We start from the raw sequence: 12,293 nt of genomic DNA, 5'->3' as shown, positions 1-12,293 counted from the left end.
CCTGTCAAAATTCTGTGTCTGCTCACAGGACAAGATCACAGTTTACATCTCAGTTTGAGAAGGTCTCAGCTGAACATGTTTCTAGCCTGTGGAGTTGCCAGAGCAAATCAGGTCCTGGGAATCGTTTCTGGGTGGTGTTGGTGTCTGCTGGGTAGCTGAGTGCTCCCAACCTACCCAAGGTCAAGTTGGTTTGCTTTGGCTATGCTGCTGTGCTGTATGGACAAACACTATAGCAGTCTTGACTTACTTGCATTTTGTATGTTGTTACTAATACTGGTATGAGTACTATCAGAAATATATTTTATTAAAAAATGGCTGCTTATGATTTGAGTTTTAGAAAGCAGTAATAGTAGAAGAAATTGTGAATGAAGCTTGAAGTAGATAATTTTGTTATTGCAATTATAAGAATATACTCCTTTCTGTATTTTGCAGACTTACATGCTAATTGATGTTTCAAATCCTAGAATGAGCCATCCTACTACATATTGCAGCCCTATGGTATTTAGCAAATAATTTCTTTCTCCCAGCCATATTGAAAGTTTTGAAAGATGTTTTTATTCTCACTGTGTATGCTCATTGACTCATACCATGTGTGTACATCTATAAACAAAAATAGTTGAAATCTATTTTTTGAAAATTATTTTATAAATTTATTTATGTTTCTTTTCTGTCCTTAGTAGCATATTTTATTCCTTTAGAATATTGGGTATTTTTTGTGGTGATGGTCTTTTTGGGAGAGAGTAGATTAGCACAGAGAAGTTTGTAGATGAGTAGTAATTATTTATCATGAAATAATAGATCCTGTTACAAGTAGTAGAGTGTAGCTGTAGTTCCTGTGCTTGACCTGTACTTTATAGATAATCTTATTTTTCCTTTCCGTTAATATGGTTTGTGTGCCAATACTAAGGTGTGATTCTCTGGATGGAAAATATCTTTCACAGCCTACTGGTTTTCCTGTTTGTTTTCATGCTTGTGAGGTGATTGTTAACAGGTAGCAAATTTAGCTGCTTTACATGGCAATGTTTTGTCTTTTTGAATAAAATAAGACCTTTTTGAGGGTGCTGTGTAACTGAGAGCTTTTGAGTTGTGTGAAAGCAGAACTGCATCTGCTGGTTAAACGTCTTCTCTGTTTTAACAGCTCCACAAAACTCCTTCTTCACTGTTACAGAAAAGCGTGCCTTTACTCGTAACCAGTTTTTGTCCGCCTTTCTGAAATTGATGCATGTATTTTCTCTGTTGAATTTGTATAAGTGCATCATGTTGCAGCCATATAAGACATGTAAAAATATAAAACAAATACTAACCAGCATGAAGTCTGGTATGACAGGGTATTGTCTTTATATCAAGTATTGGACAAAAAGATCCATTTTCATTTTTCTGAAATACCTTTACATAATAAAAGCTTTTTGAAATACTTTTCAATTAATGCTGTCTCAGATTTTCAACAGATATTTCTTAAGTTTATTGTCAATCTTGCATTTTCAAATTAAATTAAAAAGCTATCTGTAATATCAAGTTTTTGTGATCACTGATTATACAGGTAGGATAAGAGATAATATGACACAACCTGAAATAAGTAGAGGTATATTACAGTTCTGTTTAGCTCCCTTTAAAAGTTTTCCTATCCCTTTGTTTCGGTTTCATTTTCTTGCCTAGTCAATTGATTGTCAGATTCTTGTTAATTTTCCAGGTGAAACTTATGATTTAAATATGTGTGAAAAATGAGTGAACAGCTGAACTGGTCAATTCTGTCAGAAGTTCCTTAGAGGGAGCTACTAAAACTCTTAATCCTAACATGCTCTTAGCAAAGCCTTTAACATCATGCCTTGCATACCCAAACAATCCTCTGCTTGCCTTCTGTAACACTGAGATTGGTTTGTGACATGGTGAAGTATATGGAGTGACTTCTTCAGATGGTTGCAGGCCATAAAAATTTTAAGGCAGGAGATAAAACTATGGTCTTCTCCTATTACAAAGTAGCTTGACACTTAAACTGGCATTCCAAAAAGTAAAGGATACTTTTAATAGTTGCAGGAGATAATTTTTTAACTTTTTTTGGATAATTCTGTTGGGGTTGTGCTTTAGGCTTTGAAGGGCAGAATTTATCTTCACTGCAGACCTTTCATTGGAAAAAAGGTGGAATTTTAAAAAACAGTTATCAGCTCCCTTTTTGTCTCAGTTGCTGATTGTTTGGACTACATTGAAATTAAAGACCATCCAGTTAACTCCTGTATCTTTTGCTAGGTAAAGTTAAATTAATTCAGAAGATCAGAGGAGTAGTTCAGTAGAAATGAAGTGACATTATTTAGACTGTTGCTAAAGTCAACTTTTATCAATGTTTCTGTGTTCTAGCATGTTTTGTTGTCTTCTGCAAAACAGAATTGCCTTGAGTAAAATGAACCAGTGGCCTGAAGAAAGTTCCAAACTTTCCATTATATTTTAATAAAATAATCTTACATATTTCTGACGTTAGTGTTTACTCGTATTTCTTTAGTATGTCAGAGAATGTGGCTGCTATTGGTCACATAGTTTACTTGTTCACAGTTATGTGACAGTTTGCACAAGCACTTATTATTGTATTACTGTGGTAATCCTATTGGTAAACTCAACCTTGTCCTTTGTTGCTAATCAAAAACTAGCTAATGGTCCAGGTGTTTAACAAAAATAGCTTTCTTTTCCTTTCTAATGCAACAGACAAAGTTACTACACACTGCCTGAACACTAGGGTGTATTTTACATATGTACACACAAATTCGATACTCTTATGTCAGACAAATCCACAGGAATTAGTATTTCTATTTGTATTTTCATCTTTAAGTGAATGTTACCACGGTGAAGTGATAAAAGTGATAAAGATGCATCACCAAGAGTAGCGTAGACATTTTTCAGTTTTTTTCTACTTTATTGTTAGTATGAAGTTTGATTTGCCTTGAGTTTTCCTGTTTATACATCAGTATTACACACAGAAACCAAAGTGATTTCTGCTCATGCATTTCTGTCAGTGGGATATCTTTTGCATCATCCATTGTTAATTTGGAATCTTCCTTTTGTTAACTCTCAATATCACCAGGAAAGATAAATGGCCTTGATATTAAGCTTTAGCACTTCCTCGAGTTTGGCGTGGGCAATCTCTGTGGCCTCTGCTGGGGCACACTTTATAGACAGAAATGTTAATAGTTCCTTCCTTTACAACTTTCTATTCTGTTTGTTCAAGTTTGCAATCTTTCCATGTAGAGGTCCCCATTATGAATGGCATTCAAGAGAAACCTCTAGAAGGTGTTTATAAAAGTAAATAATCAACCAGATTGGAGTCTACTGACTTTCTTCCTTCACTGCTCAAAACCCTGATAATTTGAGGTTTGTTTTTTTTTTTCCTAGAAGCTTAGGGGAAAAAAGCCCCAAATATCTAGAGCTGTCACTGGCTTTGTGTCTTGATGTGATGGTAAAACCATCCCTGGTGAGAACAGGATAGCTGGAGCAATGATGTCCCCAGCGTGTCTTGCGTGAGTGTGAGGCAGTGGCCCTTTGAAGGATAGTGTTCCAGAATGTGCTAGAGCTCACTGAACAGCTTCAGTAATAGTCTCAAATACTTGTGATTTCTAAGAAACATTATCTTGTGTAAAAAAAATTATATACATGGAAATATTAATATTTGGGGGAGATGTAAAATGTTGGTTATGTTTTGAATTGAAAATACTCCTTTTTAATTTCATTATTAACACTGTGTAGATGATCTGGGGTTTTTTTTTAAAGGTATTTTACAAGGCAGATAAAAGCATATTGAACATAATTTCTCCTAGTTGCCTTGTGTTCAAGAAAAATAATGTAAGTTGGAGGAAGCAATATATCTTGGAGTTATTTAAAAATACCTTTTTGCTTAAGTAAGAAATCTTTTTTATATGAATTTGATTCAACACCAATGAATGTGAGCATTACATTCTGAGAAATGGGTAACTTTTGCAGCAACATAAAACTACTATGAGAATCTCATCTGATAAGTGGTCTTTTAAATGTCATATAAAAAACAGGCAGAGAAAAAGAATACAATTAGCAATAATGTTTAGGATCAGTTTGAATGGAGGAAGACATGAGAGACTGATTTGGTAACAGCTGGACTTTGGACTAGAGTTTAGTTGGGTGGAAGTGAAGAAAGCAGTTTGCTGTAGAGCTGTGTAACAGCCAAGCAGTTAATGATGTCTCCCTGGGTGGGGGAAAGAAGGAAAGGAATTGAAGATGACACCAAGATTGAATCCAGGAGTTTTGTGACTCTGAGGGAACAAAAAATAGAGCTATTGACAGAGGGAACAGGAAAAGGAAGAATTTGGATAAAGAAGATAAACAACTTCTTTCAGCTCCTGTTAATTGGTACATGCTCTGTTTACTTCATTCACAGCAATTGAGGATATGGCTGTTCAATTCAGCTCTAATGTTAAGTTTGAATTGGCAGGGAGATGGCAGGATGAAATCTCAGCAAAAATAGGCAGAGATGAAAGTTTTAGGTTATAGATCCTGAATTCTTGGAAGTGGGACTGTGTCATGGTCCACTGAGTTGTAGAGACAGCTTAGGGAAGATGAGTTACCTATGCCAAAGTGAAAAAGAAAAAAACTGAAAGAAAATAGAGCAAAAGAAAAAGAGAAGAGAGAAGGAGAAATCCACCAAAAAGGCAAAAGGAAGGTTGAAAAGAGATTGGAGCTTTGAAAAGCAAAGAATTTGAAAGCATCCTTATAGTGAGATTAACTATAAAAGGAAAGCATACAAATAAACAGAGAGGAAAATAATAAATAAAGGTTTTTTAGCTCAGTTTAACAGAAAACAGATAATTATCTGAGGGAAACTTAGTGTAATGTAGAAAGCAACTGAAACGTAATAAAAACTCCTTCAAATAATTACTGTTTTCAAAAAAATATTAGGAAATGTAAAGGTTGTGTTTTCTCAGAAATATCTATATTTGACTTCATAGTTCAAATATTCTCATCTCAGTGTCTCTTATGCTTTGTTGTATTTACATAGAGAAAACTACATGTTAAAAATTAATAATACAATGACACTACATTTATATTACTGCATCTAGGTAATGTGCGAAGAAACCAGATAGACTAAGATTTTGGAAAAAGTTATTTGTCTTTTACTAGGTAGTTTTCTTTTGTTCTTCATATAAAAATATAGATCAGTAAGGAAATACACATGATGTAAATATGTTTGTCATGTATTTTCCCAAAGGTTGTAAACATGGCATTATATTCTTCAGATTGGCTTTATTGTCCAAATAATTCTTTAATTAAATTGAGCTCTTTTTTATTTAAAGCTGTCTTTTGGGGAGATATTGCCTTAGATGATGAAGACTTAAAAATCTTTCAAATTGACAGGACAATTGACCTTACGCACCACTCCAACGAAAGACTTGGCCATAACACAGGTATGTTATTTCAGCCTTGTTTTAATTTATTTTTCCTCTTAGTTAATTCTGTGTAGAAGGCAATCTGTGTTTTAAATGTGGAAAGGCAGTGTAATGTCTCAGATACCATTAGTTTACCCTTAGAAAAGTTATTAAACAAAGACTATAAATTCATTTTAGGGAAAAGAGAAGCAAAAAATTGAATTTTATTCCGTCATTTCTGTTTAAAAATATCTTGTTGAACTGAGGAGCAGAAAATGGTAGGAAGCGTAGAGTCTACTCTGCAGGTGGTCATGTGGGAAAGGAAATTGTACAAAGCTTTGATTTCATCACTGAAAGTTCCTGATAGCAGAGCCCAAACACACTATAGAGAACATATGTGGTATCCTGGAGGCAAAATTGGAAGGCTGGCGTTACAACCCCTCCTTTTGCTCTTGTTACTATTTCATCCAGTTCTGTACTCAGACCTAGAAGAAGCACTAGAATGTGTCATCCTTGCTAGATCTGCCTTGTCTAAAAAACAACGATTTATTTGACATTTTAATACACGTTTCTATGCTATTGTTAACATACAATGCATTAGCACCAGAAGCTGCAATCTGATTAACAGAAGCAGCTGGGTATTCAGACAGCTAGATAAAGAGATTTTATTTATGTGTAAATATGTCTGTTTGCAAGAGAGAAAACATAATCCATTCCTAAATGGATGTCTGTCTAATGTCTAAAAATATTTATGCTTTCAGGCTATGATTTGTAAGTTGATAACTGAGAATTTGTAAACTTTAAGGTTATGATACAAAAAAAAGCCAACTTACTGAGGAAAAGTCTGGAAAAAATGCTATTAGAAAATGTAAACATTTATTATTGAAATTTGTTTTCTGTTAAGTATGTTTTATGTGTTCCTGAACTGAGCTACCATAACTTTTTCCTGATAGGTGGAAAAAATTTTCAGACCAAGGAAGCAATTGAATTTAATCTTTCAATATTGATATATTTAAAAATATTTTTATTTTTTCTAGGTAGATGCTGTGATTAGAGTGTTTTTATGACAATTTGAAAATTAATTTTATCTCCTTTTACATCCACTTGTTTTTCCAAAACAGGAAAACTTTTGAACATTTCTAGATCTAGATTGCATTTTAAAATGTTAATAGAGTCAGTGGTCTCCCTGCTCTGCTCCCCTCCAAACAAATGGTTTTAATTGCCTGCGAAGATATTTCAGGCACTAGTTTTGTTGAAGAAATGTAGGAACAACACTGGTCATTTCCCCTTAAAGTGGATGCAGTCAAGTGATTTCTTTGGCTTGCTGACTCCTGTTTCTTCTTGCTTTTCTTCTTTTCTTTCTAACTGCAAAGTTATTATTATTTTTAATTACCACAGAAAAGATGTACATTTTTAAGCAGTTTTAAAATTATATTTAATGTTCTATTACTTAGTTTTTCCTTTCTTACATGTTTTGCAATATGCACATTATCTTTTCTTGTGGATGGTATCCTATTCAGGATATTGAATCACCCTGTTAAGTATTGCTAATTCATTTGGATCATTTTTTTCTGCCTTTACTGCACAACAGGAGTCAATGCAATTGTGATGATCAGTGGGACTGAACTTTGGAGAACAAAATCCCTTAGGTTAATGACTTCATAATTGCTCTCAGAGAACCCTCAACATGCTTGATCTTTCCATAAAGAACATTAGAAAAGTCAATTTTACGCTTCACATATGTAAATTTTTTTCTAAATTTCCAACATTCTTGATGCTTAAACGATGAGTTTAGCTGGTTTTTGCAAACTGAACAGCCTAGTGTGCTCATCTCCTCCTAATTCCCAAACAGCAAATTGCCAGCTAGCTAGTTAATATTAGGTAGCAACTGTAAAAGGAATAAAAAGAATGCTAGATATCTGTAATCTAGAAAACAAAATTTTATCTTAGCTACAGGTACAATGGCAATTAATTGTAAGCTTGATTTCTGAGCACTTTCTGATGTTGGCTTTCAGAGACTAAAGGTGACGTCAGGTGGAAGGATTAAATACTTGGTTGTAAACCATCAAGATGAAGTGGTAGAGTCACAGTTGTTATTGTAACTCTAATTAAAATCTTGAGGCTCACAGGCTCTGATTCACATTATGTGACTGCTCCTTTTCAAGAGGGTTATCTGCCTGGATTTGCAGGGTCAGATAATCTGTGAGCTTTTTGGAGTACGGCTCTGTCATTTTATTTTTCATTTCATCCAAGCAAAATGCATAATCACTGTAAACAGAAACAACAGTAAAGCTGATAACAGTTTTATGTGTATATTGTTATAAATCCAAACTGCCAAAAGTATCCTTCTTCTCCTGCCTGAATTATGAGATGATGCAGCAAATAAGAACTAAAACTTTTTTAGTCTATATGGTTTGGCAAGGCTGCATGTTAGCCATATAAGACAGCTTAGCTAAGTGACATACTTTTTCTTTGGTATCTCACTAAATGAAATACGCAGGCCACAATAAAACAGAAATGAGTGTTTTGGGGGTTTTCCCCCCTAGAAATATAGTATAACACTTTCTTTAAGTAACTGATGGATTCTTTGGGGGTTTTTGTATGTGTGACAGTTGATGCTTTTAATGATTTTTTTAATATTTATTTGGAATGCTTAGCTATAAGCCTTATTTTATAAAATGAATGTTAGCATGAGAGACAATTACATTAATGATGATCAGTGTTATATCTGCTGCAGTTTACGTTATAGTTACCATGTAACTTGTTGGAAAGGAATGTGTTGAACTATTACCTCATCTATCTAAAATGTTTTTAAAAATTTGGAAAATTTTTCTCAAGGGAGCCAGCAACTATGTGACAGTGTAATCCCAAATAATTAGGCACATTGTTATTCACTGAGCAGCCACACACTCACTTGCCTTATATGGAATTTTCTCATCTGTAATATGAATTTAAGGTACTGTTTAATAAATATACTTTCTACATATATATTAAAAGGTTTTATGGAAAGCTGGGAAGTGGTGGTTGGAGCTATCAATGGTCCATTTCTTTCTGTCTTTTTACTTTTTCAGTTGTAACAGTAGTTTAGAAACTCCTTTGTCCTATAACAAGTAGTGAATTGTAAAATACAGCCTACTGGAAACCTGTAAAATCCCAAAACTTTCTGAACAATTCTGAGTGATTTAATTGACTCATGTAACGTAGTCAGTGTTTTTGCTTCTGATTTAGTGGTGTTTGAAAAGCCACTTGTAGCCACAAAGGTTTGCGTGAAGTATGTAACAGACTGTATGCAGTAAACACAGAAATGTGTTTTATTTCTGTAAATGGCATGGTAAGTATTAAAATAAGCTACTTCCTAGCTTAGATTGTCATTGTCTGCTGTAATCAGACAGACATATATGTATATATACCTGCCAGGTCTTACTGCAATATACACCAGCATGTGATGTTTCAAAGCCTTAAAAGTGCATTGACATCTATTTACATGCTAGCAAAGAAAAATATTTCATGGCAAAATCAGCCATGTTAAATTTGAATCAGTTTTGTTGGGTGTGTGTGTTTGTTTTCTGATGAAACTGGCTGTTTGCTTTTTCTCTTTCCCCTCCCTTGAAATGAGAAAGTTATCACATACATTCAGAACATTTCTTTGAGAGTAAGCCTTTTAGCTGTCAATCAATAGGGCTCTGAGGATGTCAAGGTCACCAAGAAGAAAAAAGCTCCAAATAATAATTAGATGATGTAATTGTCATGACTTGCCTGAATAACAAAGACATGTTGGCTTACATTCATGGAATGCATACTAGAAAAATTTTCAGCTAATAATGTCATTTTATTGCATTGTCAAGAATACTTGAAATGCTTTTACAGAAATTATCAAAGAATACGAATCTTCATTTAGGATGCCTCTCTAGGCTAATACAGTTGCTATCATATAAAATTCCTTGGTTTTAACTTTTGAAAATTCCTTTCTTTTTTTTTCTTTTCTTTTTAAAGGTGGCTTTGGAGAGCATGGAATGTCAAAAAAATGTGGTGCCCTCTATCAGCTTATAGAGAGGATAAGAAGATTTGGCTCTGGTATTTTCACTGTTTAAATTAGCAAGTTGCCTGATGTGATAGTGTATCATGAACATTAATGATGATAGTACTTTAACACTTTAGAACCTTTCTGTATTACTACTGGCATAAACAAATTATAAAATAAAGTGTGCACGTATAGTAATGAAGAGATTAGCTCTTTGTTCCATTTTCTTAGAGTTCTTCTTCCAGCATGAAATCTGAAAGCTGAAATACATGGTTTAAAATGTCATGTGTACAACTGCTTAACTTTATTTGATGGCTGTTATCAGCTTAACTAATATCAATGCAATGTTATTTCATTGCAAGTAGACCATTCTGCAAAGCTGCTAATTTGGTTTGTTTCTTACATTTTTCTGGATCCAGGTGGGGCATGCTGATGATTCCTACTGTGTTTGAAGCATTTGTGGTGTGTTATGCTGAACAAGCATATTTTTATACTGATCACACTCTTGTCAGTATGAATGTAGTTGAATTGAGCAGGCTATAGGAGTGGAATCCTCCCTAATTCTGTCTGAGTTTACTCTCTATATTTGATACAAGAAGTCGTCAGTTTAATGTAGTGTGAAACCTCAACCCCAAAAAAGGAAAATATGTGAAATACCACTGTAATTGCGCCATGCTGTGTTAATCAGAGCATGGTAACTGCCTTTGCAGATGTGCTTTGATGCATCATCTTAATTCTTTAAAGGAGAGTTAAAATTTTAGTGTTGCATAAATGCTTGTCTTCTTTTGTGTGCAATTTGGAATAAATTTCTTGCTTAGACCTCTAAAGAGCACCAATAAAAAGAATTTGGAATGGTAAAACGTCTAGATAAACATGTAATGTGGTTCAGTAATGACCACATACTAAGTATAGAAATAGTTTTTCTGTTTCTGCCTGTATTGTAGACACTTTGTGTGCAATTTATTGTGTAATTCACATTTACACACTCATTTAATTACAAGGATAAGTTGTTTGCTTTGCCTGTTTGGGTTTTTTTTTAAACCCTGAAATTTTCTGTGTAATTCCTGATATAATTTAAGTTACATGTTGGTTGTCACAAAGGCAGGCTTTTCTTGACGTGTAGCAGAACTTTCTCCCTGCCTTGTGCTGTAGCTTCTTCCATTTCTTCCTATTGCTGCTCTCTCTGCCTTGGGGCTATGCCAACATTCCTTACCATGGCTTTGCCCTGGAATCCTCGCTGATTCTGACACAGTCATTCACACTTAAGTGCAGCTGGTACCACAGGGGATTCTCACAGAGGGAAAACGTAGTCTTCCAAGAGGAATAAGACTTCAACTGCACTAAGATTTTTTTAACCACTATTTGAATGATCCATTTTGATCAGCTGCCTGGATCTGTGAACTAATTTACAAATTGTTCAGAAGAAGCACCTGTCCTGGTGTACAAGTCCTTGTCTAACTATCCTTATCCTTTTCTGTTCTCACAGTAGGTTTCAGCTGATTTGGAAAGATTTTCCTGTAGTGGAATGAATGGTGGTAGTATCCCTGAAAATGGTAGACATTTTTTTCTCTTGTAAAGAAATTCCAGCCATGAGTAATACCTACCCATGGGGTTCTAAATGTTAGTTTACGAAATATGTATGATTTCTTACTGTCCAGTGCTTTAAAGATGGCCATGTACTTGCTTTTTCCAGATCATACCATACAAATGAAAGGGATAGTGAATGTCTTGATAACTTTGAGTCTGTCTAAAGTCTGTCACTCTTTGCTGGAAAAATCCTCATTTATTGAAAAAAATCAGGCCAAAACTAAATGCAGAGAAAAAGAAACCCAAAAACCACCACCAAAACCACAGGGAGTGTGATTTCTAAAATATTTTTATTAAATGAGAAAATTTAGGTGCACTCATGCAATGCACATCCCAGTTGATAAACATATGTGCAAGATTGTTGCTCTAGATATATTAAAAAAACGAAGATTCAGACTTCATTTCCTTCTCAGAAAACTAAGTAATGATAGACCGTCACATAACAGCGATGTCCTACTTTGAAAGGGCATAAAGAAATAATCTGAGTTTGATCTGCTGGAAAATAATTGCTCTCTTTTTTCATGTGTTTGTGATCTCATTCAGTGTTTTAATTATCATTGCAGGTTTTGAGCAAAATAATACATCTAAAGGAAGAACTGCTGTAAAATTCTCAGGGAAAAGTGAGAAAAACCGATTTCCCAGAGCTGCTACATCACGAACAGAAAGAATATGGCCAGGTGGTGTCATTCCATATGTAATAGGTGGAAATTTCACTGGTAAGCTTTGTGCTTTGGGTGAAAAGAGGAAAGATAATGTTTTTTAATTGCCTTTTTTTTGTTGTTTTAAATTTTTAAAAGTGAAGTCATGCAATGGAAGTCAGTAGAAGGGTTTCTGTTGGAACAGGCCTGAAGTACATCTGTTTTGAAAATATTAGTCATACTTAATTGTTTTCAAAGGCAAGCTACATAATAAAAAACGGGTAACAACGTTTTAGAGAGGGAAAGTTCTGTTTCTTTACCTAATATTTCTTGTTTCACATTTGATTCCATGAGCCTAAGTAATGGAATGCCAAGGAATTTTTTTTTTTTTTTTTAATGCTGTATATTTAGCGCAAGAATATCTCCAATTTAGCTGGTCTGACATGTATTCTTCTAAACTGATTTCACTCAACAAACTGACTTCAATGTGTTTTGTCATTCCTCAGTTCGGTTTTCAGATGGGCGCACACAGACATTGCATACAACAAGAAGAAAGACTGGTTACCCTATATGTAGAATTCTTGGCAGAAAACTAAATTGATCAATATCAATGTGGCTGTAAGAGACAATTTAAAACAAAAATGGAGCAGGGAAAGCAAAGATATAAGG

General features: G+C 34.3%; 1 protein-coding gene across 3 annotated transcripts in view; it reads left to right on the top strand.

The window, feature by feature from the left end:
- The window catches only part of TLL1 (tolloid like 1), a 130,006-nt gene that overhangs the window by 52,750 nt on the left and 64,963 nt on the right, over positions 1–12,293 (top strand). For 2 of the 3 annotated variants that reach the window (XR_004240128.1, XM_032108941.1), the window contains exons 2-4: positions 5,307–5,417; positions 9,372–9,452; positions 11,550–11,702. Coding sequence is in view for 2 of the 3 variants with exons in the window: in XM_032108941.1 (XP_031964832.1) it covers positions 5,307–5,417; positions 9,372–9,452; positions 11,550–11,702 (345 nt within the window). In the remaining variant the exon portion in view is untranslated. The remainder of the gene's footprint in view (positions 1–5,306; positions 5,418–9,371; positions 9,453–11,549; positions 11,703–12,293) is intronic. The other variant, XM_032108942.1, reaches the window with a different exon arrangement.

Source organism: Corvus moneduloides, chromosome 5 (genome assembly GCF_009650955.1).
Source record: "Corvus moneduloides isolate bCorMon1 chromosome 5, bCorMon1.pri, whole genome shotgun sequence".
NCBI classification, from domain to species: Eukaryota; Metazoa; Chordata; class Aves; order Passeriformes; family Corvidae; genus Corvus; species Corvus moneduloides.
Note: the sequence above shows the minus strand (reverse complement) of the source record. Positions and strands in the feature narration are given on the sequence as shown.